At 35.6% G+C, this 22603-nt stretch overlaps 1 protein-coding gene across 2 annotated transcripts; it reads right to left on the reverse strand.

Annotated features, from left to right (window-relative positions):
* Nucleotides 1–1226: 1226 nt before the first annotated feature.
* ece1 (endothelin converting enzyme 1) lies at nt 1227–16228 on the reverse strand. 2 transcript variants are annotated; one of them, XM_039673246.2, is made up of 18 exons: nt 15596–16227; nt 12852–12990; nt 11390–11602; nt 10997–11121; nt 10735–10881; nt 10482–10547; nt 10209–10397; nt 9116–9258; nt 8646–8760; nt 6364–6474; nt 6180–6278; nt 5697–5774; nt 5489–5592; nt 4535–4645; nt 4349–4416; nt 3641–3831; nt 3042–3137; nt 1227–1974 (listed from the first exon to the last, which is right to left on the reverse strand). In XM_039673246.2, exons 1-18 carry the CDS (start codon nt 15722–15724, stop codon nt 1798–1800), a joined length of 2301 nt encoding a protein of 766 aa, XP_039529180.2. In that variant the 5' UTR covers nt 15725–16227; the 3' UTR covers nt 1227–1797. The 2 variants fall into 2 exon arrangements, with proteins under 2 accessions (XP_039529180.2, XP_039529182.2); XM_039673248.2 differs by lacking the exons at nt 1227–1974; nt 3042–3137 and adding an exon at nt 3146–3569 and having other exon boundaries at nt 15596–16228.
* Nucleotides 16229–22603: the final 6375 nt, after the last annotated feature.

The following is a 22603-nucleotide window of genomic DNA, read 5'->3' on the forward strand; positions in this document are numbered from 1 at the left end:
ATTTGAATACTTCGTTTCAAAGATACGATTCATAAAATGATTCAGTGATTATTATTATTCCCTGACAACGTTTGTGAGACCTGCAAAGTATTTATTTTAGATATTTCTAACCTATTATATTCTTATTATTCTGTTTTTTTTTATAATATTACCCCCTGGATATTTTAATGTACTTAAAATTTGTAGTAGTGTTTCCTAATTGTTTGATTATTTGCATTTGAACAAAAGCATGCAAAATGCTAATGTTTATTCATGCTTTAAAACAGCAAATTTCTTGTTTATTAAGCACTATATTTTGCATTTAGGCCTAATTTAAAGAAGACTAGACTTCAGTACATCTTGAATGAAAAAAAGTTTCTGGAACACACTTTGTTTGAAAAAAAAATGGTACAATATTTTGTACCATATTTTCGGTACATTTTGTTTGTAATGTTTTTAGCTATTCTGCAACTAAATAAACTTTTTGCCATATGAGCCAAATTTGAAAGATGCTCTTGGTTCAATTAGTGTGAGTTGTTGATTCGACAGCCGCTCAGAATGATTCATTTCGATTCTGAACGACTCGTTCGTGCAAAAGAACGATTCTTTCGCGAATGGGACATCGCAATACGCCAATGAGAGTGACGTCATAAAGGCAGTCGCCCCTCGCCACATGCCTGCACTGTTTCACACAATGAATGGCATCTCTGTTACATTCCAAGCCATCAATCTTCATATAAGAAATTAATGAATCATATGCAGTATATGATGACTGTATTTAAGTCTGCAATTTCACCTTTTGTTAAAAAAAAGGGTTCCGCCCAGATTTTGGCTCCAGTATTACTTACGTTTGATGAAGGCTTTTTGTCAAATTTAGCGTGCATGGAATATATACGCTTGCCTATGCTGAGTGTGTTTATATCTATTGCTTATGTGGGTTTAGATAAGAACATGTAAAGCAAACCTTTGAGAGGCTTTTTTGTTTCCATTAAAACGTTTGAATGTGGCGCCATCTGTCGGCCATGTTTGCAGGGGAACGGCGAGACGAACTACAAATCACAAATCTAATGTTAACAAATTAATCCTTACTGTAAATTGTTACCCACGTTTCTCATTTATTTTGATAGTGGAGGGGGCAGTTGGAATCTGTGTGTAAAGAAACCCCTTTGCCCAACAAGTCATATTTGCATAGTTTCAAAGGCACTTTCTTGTATAAAAAAAATCCACTGAAAACAGTGGACATTACCCTCAGTGCTCACATTTGTATTCTTCAATTAACATCATTAGAATTACATTGGAATAAGGAAAATTAAATCTGATCATTTGCCTGAGTTCAAGTTAATATTACACAGGCAAATTCAACAGATAGGATGTGATCTTGTATAAATCAATATTGCACGATGTGTTGTGCATAAGAATTGGCAAACATTAAAGACAAAGAAAAACACCAACAACATCATACAGAGGACATAAATAGTATTTTCCATTAGAAAAATAAATGCATTTCCTAAAAAGGCACGTATTGAAAACATATTTGCAAAAGTAGCAATTTGTTCTCTCATTACATTTACCCACTAACTTCCAGTGTTTTGAATGATAAGAAAAAAACTCCATTATATACACGTCCATGGAGTCATTATTTACACCTACTCCTCATTAAGAGGCAAATAATTGCTGGAAAACATGTAGTCCACTTTATGTCCACCAGCTTTCTGGCATTCTAGATTAGGCAACCTGAGATGGACGTTTGGCATGTTTTGAGTGATAACAGCGCTCGCTTCACCACCTTGCTCACTCCAGCTCCAGGTTCAGTCCCTGTCACCACAGCTCACACTTCTGCTTAGGATTCATGGGTGAGTCTGCCTTGCAGCCAAAGTGCTTGGAAAACTCATGGGAATTGGAGATGGTGCCAATAACCCGGAAACGTGATGGACTGTGGGGGTCAGTGATGACGCCTTCATGAGAGCTTTCAGGTGTCCGAACTGAACACCACACCTACAAAAAAGGAAACAAAGAGACCATAATATGACATAACCAGATAGTGTTGTTTATCTGTGCGAAAGTCACTGCCATGTGTTGTGGGTATTATAGTTTTACATTTTGAACAATTTTTATTTCTATTTTATTTTTATTAAAACTTTTATTTTTAATATTTTCAAATTAGTTTAATTTTGATTAGATTTACTCCATTGATGTTTGTCCTTAGTTTTTTAATTTCAGAATTTTAGGGCTGAAAAATAGGCTAATAATGAAAAGTAATTCTAAAGCAAATGTATTTTAGAAAAATGTCCTAATTATTTTAACTTTTTATTTTTACAGTTACCCGAAAATATGATCCAAAAGGAGCCCATATATATATACATATATATATATTAGGGCTGGGCAACGATTAATCGCGATTATCGCATCCAAAATAAAAGTTTGTGTTTACGTAATATATGTGTGTAGTGTGTATAATTATTTTGTATATATAAATACACACACATGCATGTATATATTTAAGAAATATTTGCATGTATAAACTTTATATATATAAATATATATATATATAAATATATATATATATATATATATATATATATATATATACATAATTAATATTATGTATAAATATAAATATTTGATATATTAAGAACAATTTTTTCTTATACAAAATAATCATACACACTACGCACACATATATTATGTAAACACAAACTTCAATTTTTGATGCGATTAATCGTTGCCCAGGCCTAACATATATATTATAGAGATGTATTATAATCCCTAAAGTATAAGGTCCCACCTTTAAAATATGTCTGCAATTTTTATATGAAAATACAGAATTATTTTTCAAGTTCTTTTTGTCCGTCAGGCAAATATTATTAAGTCCAAGTAATAGCATAGGCTATGCACAGAGGTAAATCTTCAAATCAAACTGAGGAAAAGAAATATTGATTCTTGCCTAAGCAAACCAATCGTTCAAAAGCAGAGAAAAAAAGACTGTGCAAAGGTTATGGGCATTAAAACAAGTGTAACATCACAGATAACATTCAAAGCAAACTTTTTTTTGAGGCACAAACCTGAGCAAATCCAACAAAGAACAGCTGATGATTGGTCATTCCAAGGGCAGGCAGGGTAGCCTCCTCACCATTCTTCTCGATCCAGTTTACATAAGCCTGCAAAGCAAGTGTGATAACATTAGTCCACTAATAATTCTGCATGCTACACTGCACGCTGAGATCACAAATAAACAGCGCCCTCGTGTCAACGGTTATTTTCCTCTCCATCTGAGAGGTTAACGCAGGGTCTTCTCCGGCCATATGCTTTGCTCATCTGCTCTGTAAGCTATGACTTTTCAGCCAACGGAAAGAATCCGAGCGGCTGGAGGTAGAGCGACCCATTCCGAGCCACCTGTTGCACTGCGAGGCTTTTCAGTGAGACAGGATCACGACGCTCCCAAAGCTATCAAAGCCAGCGCGAGACATATAGAGATGGTAATGCCTTTCGTATCAGATTCTCATACGTCATTCGCCGTAGCTGTTGTCGTGTGATGGAAAGTAACCACTGGAGTCTCATCTCTTAATAACTCTCTGATGAACCAAACAGATCTGTTGATTGAATTAAATCGATTTTAAATTCTTCCTGCAAAGTCTTGTTCCACAACAGGATCTTCACAAACCTTATAAGCTGCCCTCAGGCCTCCGTTGTCAGCAATGTTTTCTCCCAAAGTGTGTTTCCCGTTCAGAGGTTCTTTATTTATACTGTAGTTGCTGTACTGCTCCACCATGCACTGCGTCTGGAGTTTAAAAGCGTCCACTGAAGAATTTTGCCACCACGAACGCAAATTCCCATCCTTATCATACTCTCTTCCTGTAGGACATGTTTAAAACACTGTGTTATGACACACACATATTGATAAATAGTCACATAAACATTACAGCAATAGTTCTGTAATAAAAGCTGGTGCATTTATTGACAATTTGACGGTATTACAATCATACAGGACAATACAATTATATTATTACACTATAAATGAAAAAAAATTAAATGTATATATCAATAATAATAAAATCAAATCATAAGAAATCAATTTTTTTTTTACATTATTTGTATTATTAATTACTAATAATACTTGCTAGACTGAGGTTCTAAAAGCTGATTGATAGAGAGAGACACATATTTCGATGGTCTAATATTTATTTAATATTTTTTATTAGTAATTTCATACTCATTTAATGATGTGTGAGACATATTCACTATTACCATAGCAGCCACTCAGGGATATAGTTTCTCCAGTGGTTATGTAACTCTGTAATAATGGATAAGTGGCACACTTGACCCTCTTCAGCAAGTGACTGAATGTAATTTGAAAGAATCGTTTAGTTACCTTGATCATCAAAGGCATGGGTGAGCTCGTGCCCCATAACCACTCCTATACCACCGAAATTCATTGCTCTAGAAAACAACAGATACACAATATGATGAGATAAGTGATGTAATGTCTGCCTCTTTCTAAAAACCCAAGCAAGAGCTTAAATAAGCTGGTGAATTTTTGTTAGTGGGAGACTCTTACTTTGGCCAAGCATGGCTATAAAAGGGAGCCTGCAGAATGCCTGCTGGAAGTACCATCTCATTCTTTGTTGGGTTGTAGTAGGCATTAACTGTTGGTGGAGTCATACTCCATCTGTACGAGAGGAGAGAAAAGCAAACTTGACTGTTCACTGGCATACACTTAAACTGACATTGGGGTAGTTTTAATCAAACTGTTCATCTCTACGCAGAGAGAAACGCAAGAAAGAAAAACACAATGACTTGACTGTTCACTGACATACACTTAAACTGACTGGGGTAGTTCTAAACTAAAATAAAAATTCTTCCATTATTTACTTAACCTCATGTTGTTCCAAACCTGTATGCATTTTGAAAAATGTGGGGTTTTTTTTCACATAATGAAAGTCAATGGGGACCAATGTTTTTTTACTGTTCTTTTGTATTCTATAGAAGAAAAAGTCAACAAGGGTTTGGAAAGACATGAAGGGGACTTTCTTCATGACTGACATTGTTCTAAACCTAAAAACTAAATCAAAAACTACTTTAAAAAAAGTCAGTCTCCGTTTAAAAAAAGCTGTTATACAATAGAATAAATATTTGATTAAAATAAATCTTAGAATAATCATTTAAACTTAAACTTTAATGCAAATGTCCTGAAATAAAGATCCAGTAAGTTGAAGTACTAAAATTACTATAACCAAAATAAATTAAAGCTAAATATATAAATATATATATATTTTTATATATATATATATATATATATATATATATATATAGATAGATATATATATGTATAATAATAATTAACTAAAATTAAAGTGAAAAATGAAAATATAAAAATAAAAGCCAATTTAAATACATACTATAATAGTATAAAAAATACTAACATATGATAATTTTCATTTTTGGGTGAACTATCCCTTTAAGAGATGTGTGTCAGAGCATCATGTTGAGGGAGAGTTGGCCTGATACTCACTGATCTCTGTTGGGGACTTTTCTCAACTGATCAGCCGTCACTCGTGCTGAGAAGTTGTAATAATTCATGACGTTTTGAAAGTAAAGTTCTGAAACAACATCAAACTGATATACAGTTTGAGGGCCCGAGATTTTAGTTCAGACATTCTACAACATTAAAGACATTTTTGCATTAACCAAACAACAAAATGAACAAAATGTATACATACATCATTAAACACCTTGTCCAGTTCTTTGGGGTTCATAATAAATTTTGGATAACCAACCATGTTGTATATTGCATCAGCCTAGATAAGAAAAAGGAAATCAATATTTTAGGTGACTTTATAAGAGCGTAGTTTAGGCTTCAACACCAGGTGGCATCACAGTACATTACAGAGCACCAACAAGCATAACAACCTTTATGTGGGGTTTTGTGCAGTATAATGGATTGGATTTATTTGTATGATCGTATGTCTCTCTAATGTTCTGTTATTTTTAACCTTTAAAGTATCTCTATGGGATATGTTTAGCTATTTTATAGTCCACCAGGCAAAAAAATAATGAAAATGATACACATGTACCATTTCTAAAACTAATGCCAATTCAAAATGGGAAAAAAATCTGACATAATAGGTGTTGATTTCAGCAAGATCCATCCCTGTGGGCAAAAAGTGGTGGAAAACATTTGGGATCATGTTTTTAGTTCTCACCTTTTCTTTGGCTGCTTTTTTGGTCTCGGGATCCATCCATCCGACAGTCTTCAGACTGTCTTCAAAGGCCCATTTGATCTCTGAGACCATATCTTCAACCTGACAAACACATCAGGAGAGAATATAGTTTATAGGCCTGGAGGAAAAGACAGGGATGGCATGCAAAACATCACAAGATACTCACAAAAGCTTTGCTGTCTTCTGAAAAAGTAGCTTTGACAAAGAGCGCCCCGAGAGCAAAGCCCAGAGCGCTGTCCGTGTCACTGACGCAAAGTTTCCAGCGTGGCGTGCAGCTCTGGAAAAAACAAAGGTGATATAATAACAAGTAGCATCCTCGATAATCTTCTCAATGTGGCATCTCACAAACAATCTAGAGAACATCCAGAACCTCTGCAGATACACAAAGTCTATAGTTTCCATGTGCACAACAAGGGAATTAGCATTTGAAGAAGTTAATTTGTTCAAGACATTTTAGACAAACAAATGTGCATGTAACAAGGTATTTTTTTTTTCACTTCATCAGCAAAACAAGACATCACATTGTTCTCTTAGAGAGGTTCCTTGAACATGATGCCCATATGCGGGCTGCAACAGGACATGTCTTGTCACCCATTCAACTTCCCATCTCTTGTTTAGAAACGGAGGCTCTAGAGATAACGGCTAACGGCTCACAATGAAAGACTATGTGGGTCAAATTGAGCTTTGGTTTTTAAAGGAAATGAGACATTATGTGAAAATGAAAATGTCTTTGAAACAATGATACATGTTTTTCAGGATTCTTGAAAGAATATAAAGTTCAAAAGAACAACATTTAAAAGAACAAAATGCAATAAGGTGACCAGGGTGACGTGAACCATATATATATATATTTCTTCACAAAATTTGGACTAAATCACTCAATACATATGGATTAGTTTTACTATCTTAGTGGTAGTTGTGTAGCTGTCAATGAATGGACAGAAATCTCAAGATTTCATCCAAAAAAATCTTAATTTGTGTTCCGAAGATGAACAAAAGTCTTTGACAGAATTACAATTTTTGGGAGAACTATAACCATTTAAGTCATATCATTGTAACTTTAAAAGGGTAAGAAAGAAAATTCAGTAATCCAGGTTTGGAATGACAAGATTATCAGTGAATAATGGCTTATTTTTGGCATTTTAAGCTGCCATGCGACTTCAGGAGCTTTGGAATCCAGCACAGACATTACATGGATTACTTTAATAATATGTTTATGCTAATTTTTGGGCTTTGACAGCTCCATGTCATATTTCACTTTCATTGCATGACAGAAAGCGGAGTCAGGTTTGTCCTACAGGTTTGGAATGGCATGAGGTTGAGTAAATGATGACAGGAAGTTTAAATTTTGGTTGAACTATCTTTTTAAATGCAATAATAAAATCGGTAGCGAAATTAAAATTTTAGGTTGTGCTGAAGGTGACCGTCCTTATGGACCCTCTCTTTATCTATTATCATAACCCATCACGCATACACACATCGCCCAAGGCTCAGTCTTTCATTTGTTATTTCAGCCTGACCCCAGCGGAAAGTGAGGCCAGGGCAACAGGATCTCCTCCTGATAAGAGTCTATATAACCAGGCTCCCTGCAGAACAACACACCAACTCTCATAACCAGTAGAGAAAATGAAAAGACGGAGAGCAGAGGAGAGAGAACAAGGGCAACTGATCACATTTCCCTCTTTTGCCTTTCATGCTGACTGAGCACATTGACTACAGTAGTTTAATATTTGGGTAATTTAGTTTTTGAATATAAAATGATTTTTTTGCATCAAATGATCCTTGCAAAAGGAAGAATCAATGTCGGAGAATAGTTCTCCCCCCCAAAATTAGTAATATTTACTTATCTTTACTCAGTCGAAGTGTTTCTAATCCTGTATTATTATTATTATTATTATTGGCTCCTGCCTGTATACAATTTTACATTTTGGATGTAGTGACCCTCATTATGTTACTGCGTTAGTGTGGGGCTATTTTGAGCCTTGTTAGAGGTATTAACTAGCGATTTCTCTTTACTTATTATATGCCCCCATATACTAGCGTAAACGCTAAACACTTTTTAGAGATAAAACTCTTTACATTCGATTATCATGAAAACAAATGTGTACCAATGTGTTATTGGTTCATTTTGCGCCAGAGTTCACCTTTAAAACACAGACCATGGTCTCATTTACCTCTTTTACAAGGTCACATGTTTTTTTTTTTGAGGCGGAGTAAATTATGACAAAATTTGGGATGAACTATTTCTTTTAACTCATGCATTAAAAAAATTCAATAAAATCCTTTACATCTCAACTATGGAAAATTAAATCATGTATGATAGGTAGGGAAACAGAAAAAGAAAGATAAATGTGAAAAACATGCCTTATTGTTATTTGATATTTGAAGGATTATTCATGACAGCGGTGCCTTGGGCTGATGATGGCAGCTTTGATCTTTGTTTCTTACCTTCTTGGTGCCGTACATGACTTCAAGGAAGTGCTGCTCCGCATCTTGGAACCTCTGGTCTAAGATGGACACCATTTTCCGCACCACTTTCATGATCATGTAGTTATTCAAGACACTGGGGGAAGACACATTATCTTTGATCTTACAAAGCAGCTAACAGACAATTTCACAAAGGAGAATGTGATTTTTCTAGAGGTCCGTACATACACTACCCATTTTCCACCAACACGGTTCTGGTGCGGGTTCACAGGGCGGTGAAATGCTGCCGCTGTCTAGTTGAGCAATCAAATAACATTGCTGTTTATATCTAAATATAAAACTATGCTCGCAAAAAGGCCAGATGAGAGTACCAATAGGTATGCAAGCTGCCGGTTCACTAGAATCCGAACCATTCTGTTGGAAAAGGGGTAATGGTCTCGTCCACAAACCCACACAGCCTAGCTGGCTAACTCTGGCTAATGTTGGTTTACCTCTTGTTGGTGTTGCTGATGAGCTCAGAGACTTTCTGGAGGTATTCTTTAGCGTATACAACCACCGGTTCAGAGTCATTTAGGGCAACAGGGGCAAACACTGCAGAGAGAAAAGGAATCCAATCCACTGCCGGTGCCAACCTCTAAAGCACAGACACAAACACATGACTGATATCCCAGCTCACATTGCAAAAACATAATTTGACTTATGAAAGAATCATGTTTATGCCTTCAGCAAAGGTAATGTTCTGACCATTTTAATAATCACTACATTAGAGAACATGTCGAGTGGTTCTCAACCGGTTTTGTTTCAGGAGGACACAGATTTTTAACTGGACACCATAACAACTTCACAACCATGTGAAACATTACTAACATGACATGCCTATACTACTGTTCAAAAGCTTTGGGTCATGATTTTTTTTTTTATTTAATAAATGATATGTTATTCAGGAAGGATGTATTAAATTGATCAAAAAATTCAGCAAAGAGTTTGTTCAAATAAATACTGAATTCTATTTATCAAAAAAAAAATTCTCATGGCATACAGCTAGCACAAATGTTTCTTGAGTAGCAAATGTGGAATAATGATGCTGAAAATTCAGCTTTGCCATTACAGGAATAAATTACATTTTAAAATATATTACAACAGAAGCCAGTTCATTTAAATTGTAATAATATTTCACAGTAATACTGATTTACAGTATTTTTGATTGTTTTACTTGACTTCTTTCAAAACCATGAAAAATAAAAATCTTAAAGACCACAAACTTTTAAATGGAAGTAGACTCTGAACAGAAACACTGATAACTTTTAATAATTTTTCTGTACAAAACAATTTGTAGTCGGTATAAATGTTTATCCATTGGCTAATTGAACCAATTTAACCAAGAGACAGAGTTTAGTCAGCAAAAGCAAAATTATAGAAAACATTTTGTCCTCCATTTTAATATTTTTCAATCATTACTATGCATTTAATTATTAGCCATTCCATTTACGACCTTATCAGAACAGACCTGTGACCATTTTTGGGTCATGACCCACCAGTAAAGAACCACAGATTTCAGTAGTAGAGTAACCACGCAGTACTCACAGCCAACTCTTTGGCTTGGATTTTATGGTAAATTTTCATCTCGTCACGTCGATTTTCCTGAGGGACCGTGATGTTTGCCAGGGCCGTTTCAAAGTCAATGATCTCCATCATCATCTTTTGAGAGGTCTCCTCTGATCCGCCCAAAAGAACCCCGAGCTCGACCAAGAAGTTCAAATATGCTTTTAAATACTAAAGAAGGAATAACAAAACAAGCTGTTGACCACGGCAAAACACTACCAACGTTAAAGAACAACATTGAGTCTCTTTGTTTACCTTTTCATTGGCTGTCTTATTGAGATAGTATTCCCTAGAGGGAAGTCCCAATCCTGACTGATCCACCTGTGGAAAAAGGGGAATCAACAAACTAAGCTACAGTGACAGGCATCATGATAAATAGCAAGCTATAATATATTGTGACAGCTATTATAAATCATAATATGGTATCTAGAACAGTGAGGAGTTTCCCCTACACATTTAAGAATCCATGTTATGGTGATAAAAAAAACATATCCATAAGTGTTCCCACCTGGATGATGTTGCTGTTGGAGCTTTTTGAGTCTGTGCTGACAAAAACAGTGAAAAACGGGGAGGTTCGGAAGTTGGCTGACACAGTCCGTAAAACCTCCTGGAAGTTATCCTTCTCCCACGGGTCTTTCAAGCCCCAACCTCCTGTCTGGAAAAACAAAGTTCCGTTATTAAGAACTATATCCCAGAATAAGAGAAAAGGCAGGTTTTCATTGAGGCAAAGTAAATGAGGTGACTGGGTTTGCTCATGTAACTACGGTCACCTGATTGATGAGATCCTGAAGTGGTTTTGCCCCAAGCTCTTCGATTTTGCTCTCGTTCATACAAGCTTGGTAATACCGCTGGGCTTTTTCCTCCGCTTTGGTCAGGCTCTTCATGCTGGTATTCTCTGAATTCAACAAATGGAGAAAAATTCAATGACAAGAACCTTTAAAGCAAAGTGAACCAAAGCCTATAAATTGGTAGGAGCTTTTCAGGATAGAACTTCATTACTGCTTTTTTCATACAGCAGGGCCCAAAAGTCTGAGACCCCACTGAAAATCCAGGATTCAAAATCCAATTAAGAACATAATCATCATAAAAATTGTAAATTGTTTCATATGCAATATATCAGGCCATACTTTGTGGTGATGACCTCCCTGAACTGTGTTTCTTACCTAATAAGTTCTTCATGACGGCCATGTTGTGTTCCCACAGGTTGCTGAAGGGACCCCAGCGGGACTTGCCTTCAGGCAGCGGGTTTTTCCTCATCCAGCCCCCGCATGCAAAGTTGTAGAAGTCCTGGCAGGGGTCCACCGACCGATCAAGGGACCCCATAACTGTACTTGCCACAATAACACAAGGCTCTGACAGGCACATTCCAGGGTGAGCTGTTAAAAACAGTATAAGTATATAAATCTACTGCTGTCTCCATTGCATTATGCCTTATATCACACATATATGCCAAAAATATTAGAAAGACTTCCCGATGTCTCTTTCACTCAGCATATCTTCCACTAGGGTAATCATAATTGAAGTGCAGTACTGGCTCAATGCATGATAAAACTAAAATACACAGCCCCACTGCGATTACATGAAAAGGTCAATCAAAAAAAATGTTAAAGCTTGAGATTTTGGGGCGCTACACTTTCAACGCAGTACCTCATACTGCATTCAAGCTGCACATCATAAATATGCTTTGAACGTCTCTTTTCAGAAGGATCCCAGGACATGAGCCCATCTGGAACTAGTTTCTGAGAAAAGCACCGTATTTATTCAGGATCCTCAGCAAATGGCCACGCAATGAGTCTCCATCGGTGACCTGTGAAAGCTACAGCGATTAAACCCAGGAGATCACACTATTGTATTTTTCTTTATAAAAACTGTAAAAACTAACAATTTATTAGCACACCAGGGTGAAATGCAAGCTGTTATGGCAAATGTTTTTTTGCAATTTGCAACCACCAATAGTCACAGTTTAATTGTGAAATGGTATTTTGCTTGTGTGTGTCCACTGTATGAGGTTATGCAAGTGTAATATTGAAAAAAGTTTTGCACTGATTTTATTTGGCTTGAGGAGAATGCAGCTACAACAGATTCATTGTAAGCTCTTCTAAGAAAAATCATTTGGCCCCAAATGATGCGTCCCAAGCTCCTAATCTGGAGAGATAAGGCCAACAAATAGGCCTGACAGAGGATGAGGAAATTAGAGGTAAACAGTCTGGCAAGAAGTCGTTGTTCTTTTATACAGCGATTTATTATGCTTGGGCAACAGTGGATAACTGAATAGCAGGAATTGGCATTCAGTTCACTTGAAAATAATATCTTTGAGCTGCAATAAAAGCGAGTAAATGCTTCTTATATGAGGTCCAGAGCATATAGAGTCCTAGGCCAACATCCGTACTCTGATAAATAAAACAGGAAGGACTATTTAACTCATAACAACCACAGGTTTGTTGGGAAACCTGATTTTTTCAAATAATATTATATACACAGTATACACGGTGTTATATAATTATTAACAAATATACTTATATAAAGTAATATATACTGTTTTCTATTTTTGCTAATGACTTAAAAAAATCCTTACACCACGTTTATGTAATATTTGTTATACAATGAAAGGATCTAGTCACTCACATCCTTTATAGCGCAGACCCAAAGACACGATGCAGATGAACAGGGCCACGGATAGAGCGCACACGATGACCACTAGTTTCCTCTCAACATGGGTTTTCTCCGCCCAGCACCGGAGACCAAGACCACGCTGCAGCCCGACCTGATAATCACATCCATAATCAGAGAATAAGGGTTAACACTGAAATAACTATCCATTCAAATCAGCAATGATACATAGATGATGCAACTAACACTGAAACCTGTTCCAGAAGATTGATCATTAGCAAAAAAGCAATCCTCAACTGTGAGAATATTCGTGTTAAAAAAGTGATTATTTAATCTGGTATTGGTAAATATTGGTATGAAATGGTGCAGGTTTTATTTAAGGTGTCTTTCTGCTCCAATTCAAAACACAGATCATATTCACACCTCAAAAAATAATGCAAGTGGTGCAACAAAAACTATAAGCTTCAAATTTCTGCTTTTAAACCCTCTGGAAAGCTGGCCTGCTTTACTTTCATTGAAAGTGTGTTACTGTAACCACAATTATTTTCTGTGGTAATTGACACCATAGCACAGATGCCATTCACAGAGAATAACTTGAATCAGGAATAGCAGAAACAGTTATCAGCATGTAATCACTCTAACCATAACTATGGTATTGTGACACAAATAGTCAAACGCTTAAGGTAATGAATACACAGGGCAATTTTTGATCAATGTTGTCAACAGATGAGACACAGACCGATCTAAATTATCCTGATAGAAAGTTACTGCCCGGCAACATAGCTCAAAAATTTTGCTCATGCACTGTAAAAAAAAAAAATATTGTTGGTTTAACTTAAAAAATTAAGTAACCTGGCTGCCTTAAAATTTTAAGTTCATTGAAATGGAAAAATTGAGTTAATACTATGAAGGAGATTGATTTAGTCATCAGAAAAGTATTTTGTTGATTTGACAAAAGAAAAAATGTTGTGATTACAAATCATGAAAATTTTTTTTTTACAGTGTGTGTATCACCTTTACAAGTACTACACATCTTTTTTCAGCACTTCATAACTATCAAATGTTATTTTTAATGTGATGACCAACATATTTTTTGTTCATCCTTCAAAAATTGTCATTTAAGATGTAGGAAAACTTATTTAAACACTTAAAAAACTAATAATCATTTAAATTACCATTGTAAACAGTAGGATGCGTATTTCTTTTTAGCTATTTTCACTCCCTAGTGTACATTTTTTTTTCACTCCTTTTGCTTTTTAATTAATATTAAGACATTGAATGATAATAATTAAAGTTAATTTCATCTACACCCTAAATTAGTCTGGAGCCCTGTGAACTTAAAATAAAACTGTACATTGTAATATCTACGTTAGTCTACTTATTATTAAAGAAAGTGTCAGTATTACAGTTATTTTGGGGGAAATTTGAATAATTGCATTACAAGCTGATTTAAGATGTGCCCCTAAATTTTCTGCTTGCGCTCTTAAAAATTTCAGCGCTCCCAGTAAAAAAAGTTAGTCTGAAGCGCAGCTCTCTTCAAAGACTGCCAAGTCTGAACACTGTTCTGCCAAACACAGTGCAATTTAAAACCAAACCGCTGGAAAGAAATATTCATAACTAGATCTTTTTAATATCTCAAATGTTTTTCTCAGACAGTAATGACATCAAATAAAGCCTTTAGCATTGGAATTCGCACGCCTCCTTTAGTTTCAGAACATCTCAATAACCCAAACTTTAGTTTTAGATACCAAAGTCAGAAGAATTTCATTGTATACCTCATGCAAAATTATCAAGACCATACGATCCACATTATAGACATATTTACTGTTCATGGACTATGTATGAACTTCAAGCTTTAAAGTTGATTCTCTTTTCATTTATTCTGTACTGATCAAATAAGGCTTGAGAATTTCATATTTGATCAGCTCTTGGCAGAAGAGGTGCAAGAAAAACTTAATAAATGATCCCTGTACTACCGATCAGATTAAGTCCTACTAATCTCACAGAGTTCAAAAGTCAATTACTCAGCTTAGTTTGGATGCATGCCAGGTAATATGCACGTTCGTAAGGTTTGTGTGGCTTCAACGAGTCCAAACGTCAAACTCAGGTCTCTCTCCAAAAGAGAGCAGAGGAACAAAGTAAAACAAAGAGAGTGAAATGTTTTCAATACGGGCACCCAGAACATTTAATACTCTCGATGATCCAGAGAAAATGTTTTGGGAACGGTCAAAAGATAATGAATTTCTGGTTTGAGAAACAAAAGACAAGAACATATTTGGACTTCCACTTCTTTAACTTATATTACTGATTATTTTTACTTTAAATTGTAGTCATATTTCATAATATTACAGTTTTTGCTGAATTTATAATCTAATAAATTCCAAATCATTTGTCAATCTTGTTTAACTATCATACCATTTATAATTTCTTAATGTTCATGCACATGTTTTACTTGAGCTTCAATGCAAAGCAAAAAATGAGCTAGCATTTGTATTGACATTTACCCCCAAAACTGGTGTACTTATTAAATGTAAAGTAAACAGAAGTGTAAGGTGTATTCACACAACACAAATAGAAGAAACTTCTGGTGGGAAAAAAAGCTTTTAACAGTATAAGAAGAAAGCTGTATACAACAGTGCTAACACACAGCGGATGTTTGAAACGAAAAGCATGAGGAAGTAACTTGGTAAAGACGTTTGGTCCAAAATCAAACAAACGGATCACTAGTTTTTTCGTAAGTTAAAGTGATTAACTCTCACCGGCATGGTAGAGGTGTGATAGATCCCATCGGAGCCGGTGTCCAACAGCTCCTCTTCATCCAATGTGGCCCGTTTGTAACTAGACATCTGAAAGGTCAAATGAAGAATAGATTCCCTCAGTGATTCCATAACTAATCCAAATCTGCTCTTGCGAGGGTGTTTCAGCAGCTTTTGGGAATCCTGAGAATGTTTAGGGTTCCATCAGGAGAAGGTTGTGAAGCTAGTCGTCCCCAAGGACTAAAGGAGGCTCTCTCTGCCCAGCGTGTCAGAGTGCTTCTGATCTGTGTGTGAATGGGGTTTCCTCTTCCACCCCCTAGCTTTCACCTCCTCCCAAGCTAAATTTACAACCCCCCAACGTCAGCTACACCTAGGAAATGAGCTCCAAAGCATGGTCAGCTCGGCCTTCACAACAAACGTGTAGGGAGATTTCAAAACTCTCTTCTCAGGTTTCCTTAGCGCAGCCCAGTTAGGAATCCTAAACAAGGGATTCGTGGGAAGCTTGATCTCCTTCCAGCCTGCGACAACACTAGCGTCACCATAAAGGCAGGAACTTGTGAAAAACAGGAAGAGAGGACCTTGGTGAACATACGTGAGGGTGTGTGAGTATAAGCATGCAAGAGAGAGAATGTGTGCATTCCACAATGAGCTTTCATTTGGAACTGGGAGGGAACTGTTAGAGGTGAGTTACCGCCCTCTTTCAATCCAACCAATAGGACTTTCTAGGACAGAGGGCGGGGCTTGTACAAGGTCACGCCCATTATATGTTCTTCAGCTGCCTAGATTAGAATAGTCACTTTATAACTATGACACTCAGATTTTTGGTCCCAGTCTGAAGTCTTTTATATATATACATATATATATATATATATATATATATATATATATTATTATTATATTTGTTTATATATATATATATATATATATATATATATATATATTAAATACTAAAAATATATATAATTATTCATAAATATTAAATATTTTACATTATTACGTCAATTCATCACATTATTTTTAATTATTTAATAATATATTTATATATATATACAGACACACAATTAAATACTAATTCTAATTAAATACTAAAAAATATATAATTATTCATAAATATTAAATATTTTACATTATTTTTACGTCAATTCATCACATTATTATTTTTAATTATTTAATTAAAAATTAATTACAATTCTTTTACAGTTATTTAATAGTAAAGTAATTAAAAATGTTCTTCACTCCAGTGACTTTGCCTTTGTTGTCATATTTATTTGGGGGATTTTCTTATCATTAAGTTAATTCATTGACATAACATTTTAATAAATTCATGAAAAGTAAAGAAAAATTTCATAAATATCATTTTATTTATTTTATATCTGGCTGCATGAAAGGCCAATTGTCTTCGGTCTGGTCGAAGCCAATAGTCTATCAGTGTCAGCAGTGATACTCAAACAGCAAATTCAACCAAGCACATAAAACACAATTCAGAGTTTCAGTCCTTCTAAGGAACTGTAAAATAATAACCACAACATGAGCAGTCCAAACAGAATCACACCCAGGGATGCACAGTTAGCATATTGTATAGAAAATTCTGGCCAGGCGTACTTCTCACGACCTCAGAGGGGTAAAGTCCTGTCATTTGATGACCCTGACAGGGCGGGAGAGTAACAAACGAGGGTACTGACAGAAAGGGCTGAATTTCTTCCAACTTGGAAAGCACAAGTCTTTCTGACATTTACAGAAAACATATCATGGGCTTATTGTGTCATGTCAGTTTCAAACTATGGAACTAAAATTATTCTTTCATCTAAATCATAATACTTGTAATTTTATTTATTTTTTAAAAAACAATTTAATTTATAGCCAAAGGCTTCAAGATTTTTTGGCTCTCCCAACCTAATGTCACAACCATACCTAAATCATACATGCAATCACATAATGATTTTTTTAAGATATAAAGATTATGCATATATATATATATATACAGTGTTTACGTGCAAATTTAAAACATTTAAATACAATTTTAATTCTCCTAAGAAAATAGAATACTACTATTTATAATACATATAATATACTATATATAATACATAATAGTATATTATATACATAAAAAATACAATACATAATATATACCATTTAAGAAAGAAAACTGACAGACTGTTTAACAGGTTGCAAATTTAGCCTAAATTAAGCACACTTGCTAGCTTGGTTTGTAATATTGATACATTTAAATTTCCCATAAATTAACCAAAAATAAAAGTTTTGTAATTTTTTTACAATCACTTTGGTAAAATGTCTGAATGGTATGGAAATCGAGAAAAAGGAACAAGATTATTTATTTGTCATCCGATTTACTGTGCTGTGGAAAGAGTTCAAGATATGTCACTTCCTAGGTTTTATGGGCTACCTCAGGCATAATTCTGTCCAAAGACAGACTCATAAACACTTTTCTGGCGGGTCTGCCCCAGCAGATGTGCATGTAGCAGCCAGCAGCATGTCAGTGACCAGCAATGACAATGGAGTCTTCCCTTTACGTCTCTTTCCCATGACGTGACTCACTGCGAGTTTGACTGGAGGCTCAGAGACCTGCCTGTATCCGGTCTAGGACTTTGGCTGGAGGGTTTTCTCAACCATCTGTCAGCCCCAGGTCGAAGCAACGTGCAGGTGTACAGAATAGCTTGAGTGCTGATTCCATCAACAGTGATGATGGGTTCATAGCCTATTTCCTATAACCTGCCCTGCTTTGGTATTTACACAAAGCTGATCTGGGATCAATTCCTGCATTGTCCATTCTCATAAAGAATGTGATTTGGTAAAGGGAAAGTCGCACATTGTAATTGCCCAATATAAAATATGCCCAGATGTCCTCAGTCTAAAAATGCTGCCTTTCAGTGAGGCAGTAAACCACAGCTATGAGTCAGAAATTTGCCACTGATCTTGTGAACCGTCCAATTGTTTAAGGCGCGAAAGCATTTCCCTGGTATGACTAAAGCATTTGTTTTCACTGTTTTAGTATGTGAATGCATATGCAAGCTATTTGAGAGTATGTGTGAGAGAGAACGCACATTTCATTCCACATCAGAATCTGTGACATGGATGTGGCCTAATTCCTGTTCACATGCCACACACATATTTTCACATATTAGCCTAATTCTAAATAATTCATTAAAAAAATAATATGAGAATCAAAGTTCAGATGTTTATTTTTATGCAAAGCAGTAGAAGCTTGTTTGATACTTGGTAACTCTGACACATGATCTGAGTCTTGTGATGCATTGAGGTCTTTCCATGGTGGTAAGAGTATCATCCTGCACCCCATTAATACTTTCAGTCGCAAGTGTTTCATTTACGGTCTCAAATTACACTCGGATCAGACACTAACATTTTGGGAACTGTGGCCTAGAGTTAAATTATCTGACAGGATTTTAAAGGTTAGAGGCTTTCTTTTTGTCAGCTTTACATGAGATTTTATGTTAATATTTCAATGTTTTAAACACATGCACAGTTCTCTGGTGTTGGTTAATAGTCACAAGACGTGACAAGCAGGTATACTTTAAAATATTTCATCTGTATTTAGTAAGTATTTTATTTTGATTGTTTTTATTTTATTTGTATTTTTATTTAAAAAATCTTATTTCATTTTAAGGTTTTCATCAACTCACAAACACTATCACAAACACCAGTGGAAAAAAAAATGAAAAATTCTGTCATAATTTACTCACCCTCATGTACTTCCAAAACTATATATAGTTTTGTTTTGGTTACCATTGACTTCCACTGAATGGTCAAAAAAATTTCTTTTATATCCCACAGAAGAAAGAAAGTCATATATGACTTTCTTTCTTCTGTGGGATATAAAAGACATTTTTTTGACCATTCAGTGGAAGTCAATGGTAACCAAAACAGATTGCTTACCAACAATCTTTAAGATTGTGTTCCAAAGAAGACAAAGTCAAACAGGTTTGAAAACATGAGGGTGGTGAATGATGACAGAATGTTCTTCCATTTTGGGGGGTGGACTATCCCTTTAAGATTCCCTCTGATCCAAATACCAATTTTAACCAAACAAACCAGTAACACATTCGAAAAATGTAATTCAAACAGAAACCGTTAGGACATAATCATGTTATTAATGTAGAAACCCATGCATCTGAATCAAGAGGTTTTACGAAGACGATCGTCGAGAGAACCAACAACAGCATGCTGATCTCCGCTCTGGAACATAATGACAACAACATGAAGTCTCATGATAACGACAAAGGTCACAACTTCTGATGTCAGAGATTTCCCCGTTGCTGTCTTCCTTTCTAGAATTACACTACAGATAACAACTTCAACCACAGGACAACTTAATCTCTGAGGAAATGGTGCAAGACCTGCCTAAACATGATATGTCTTATAGTCAATGCACAGCTTGCAATCAGTGTCTAGATTTAGGCCGAAAAGTAACCATACTTTCTATTACTTGATCTACAGTAGCCTAGCCTAAATATATGTTTAATATAAACCAAAGTAAATTGTATACGTCATTGATGCACGCTGTTCATAAGCATTATTAGCAATATGTATATCAACATTAAACTTAATCTTTTTTTATTTAAAGAACATAAGACTGTGTTTACAGCCCTGCTGTTGGTCTGCGTGCAGATGTTGCCCTACGGAAACACATGATCATGATGAAATAGGTAAACTAATAAGTAAGTTAACCTCTGTTAAAATGCGGCACACGGAACTGACTTAATGCATATAATGTGACTTAAAGTATTAGAACAAATAGAAGTGATTACCATTATCAACAGGGACTATTAGCCTATAGTTTCCAGATAGGCACAGCATCTTTAAATGGATCTTTCTTTGTGACAGAAAGACTCACATGTTTAAGCACTAATAAAGATAGAATGACGACACATGAAGGCCAACCCTACTGATAATGTTACATTTACAGCTCTACCTATAGTCAAATTCATATGGCTGAATATACAACATTCTTTAAGCTAATTCAGCAATGTAGTAACATGTCCAGCATTTGTTATTTTGACAAACAAGGAAAAGTTCCGTTTCCTTACCATATGTTAGTAGTCTCTCTCTCTCTTTCTTATGGAGCAGTCCACTGTCTGGTGTAATTACTAGGCTATATTACATATATATTTTCGGTTGTAACAAACGACTCCAAGCCAGTATCCCCCTGTTGACACGACATAGCATGCCGTACACACTACACGAATATACACAGTTTAACTGTGAGATAGTAGCCTACAGTGGGGATTATAATAGTAACTTCAGCCAACCAATCAAATTCCAAAACAGGTTCCCACTTTCTACGTCTGACCAATGGCATTTTAGCTGTGGGTGTGTCTTTGATAGCAGTCCAGCACTGGTCACAGGGATAGGTAAATTTTTTAAAAAAAATTTTTTTTAATTAATAGCCTCTTGTCAGGTACCAGACTAATGGTGGGTCGTTGGCTAAGAACTGTTTTTTAAGCTTTTCAGAGTAAAGAGAGAGAGAGTTTTAGCCTCCTTTGTTAGTCTGTTTCTGGCGTGGTAATACAAGATCTTATCCCCACTTCGGTAAAAATCCTATTTGGCCTGATAAAGCTGTTTGAGATTCCCATGGTCTCATTATTGAATGATACGAATGTTTTGATAGAAATGTGTATCCCCACAGAAAGTGTTATGACGTTACGGTATTATGTGAGCTCATCCAGATCGGTGGCTGCAGCTTCAAAAACAATCAGTGCAAACGAAGTAGGCTTATAAATCCCGCTCTGCTTTATTAGCCTTATTATATTGATCTCAGTGATCTCAGTTTCTGCTTGGTTGGTATAAGATCAACCAGACTGATCAGAGAGCCCCAAAGCCGCAAATGGGACAGAGTGATATGCATTTTTTATTGCGGTGTGCTCCAGTATATTACTGTCTCTGGTGGGAGATCTAACATGCTGTCTGAATTTTGGCAGTTCATAGGAGAGATTTGCTTTATTAAAAAATCCCCAAGAATGATTAAAAGAGAGTCACCTTTAATCCATTCTGTTTCAGCAGGCCCTACCAACGAAATGCTCCTTCACAGCCTGTAGGCTACTGGTTTCCTTTTAATGTCCATCTTTTTTTCGAAAACAGTGAACCAAAATATCTATTAGCCTACTCTTAGTATTTCTGCCATTATAAGATGTGGTAAAAGTATTAGCCTAAGGTCTATAGTATGCAGTTCCGAAGCAGCATCAGTCAATGCATTGGAATCAAATGGAAGATTTGTTCACATAAATGATTCATTCATGAAGTAAATGCCATTTAGAGGTACTTTTTAAGAAGAGATTATCAGGAAAAATATATTTTTTATGCCTGCAGTAGGTCATAATGCGATTACAGTCTTCTTAGCTATTCTTGGTTAATTTACGCAAAACCTTTCGGAAATGACCTCATCTTTCACGTGTAAACATGATGTCAATCTTTAAGTAGCGTAGCCTATTTATCGCCAGAAATCGCTATTAAAGGTATTGGGAGGTTTATGTGGATTATTATGAGTCTATAGACTTTTCACAGCTGGAAATCACAGGGAAACACAGTAATGTAGGGTCAATGGCCAGCCGATTAGACTTTCAATGAGCGAGATAGTTGACGGGCAATCAAGCGCATTGTTGCGTTCATAGTGACATCTTGTGGTTAGTCTGATCAGAATGTCAACGAAGTTTAGAAATTCAAGGTAGAAAGTTTAGTAGAGGTAATGTAAGGTAAACGCAAGCCTTATGGGGCTTTTCCACTTACATCATTAGCACATCATTTTTAATTTGAAGAAGTCTCTTGAGAACTTGTTTGTAAGCTTGTTGTTTGCGACTTTTTTGCCTTAGAGAAACACTTGTAAAAATGAATTAGGGTTGCACATTTGTTGCTATATGTAGGCTATTTTTTCTTCTTCTTAATAACCCCATTCCCTGCAAGTTTTAAGCTTTGTTCAGTTTTGTGTTTTTTTGTGTTAGGCTATTTTATTTTCTAAATTGCTGCGATAAAACTGAATTG

Source organism: Pimephales promelas, chromosome 21 (assembly GCF_988280905.1).
Source record: "Pimephales promelas chromosome 21, fPimPro1.hap1.1, whole genome shotgun sequence".
Classification (NCBI taxonomy): domain Eukaryota; kingdom Metazoa; phylum Chordata; class Actinopteri; order Cypriniformes; family Leuciscidae; genus Pimephales; species Pimephales promelas.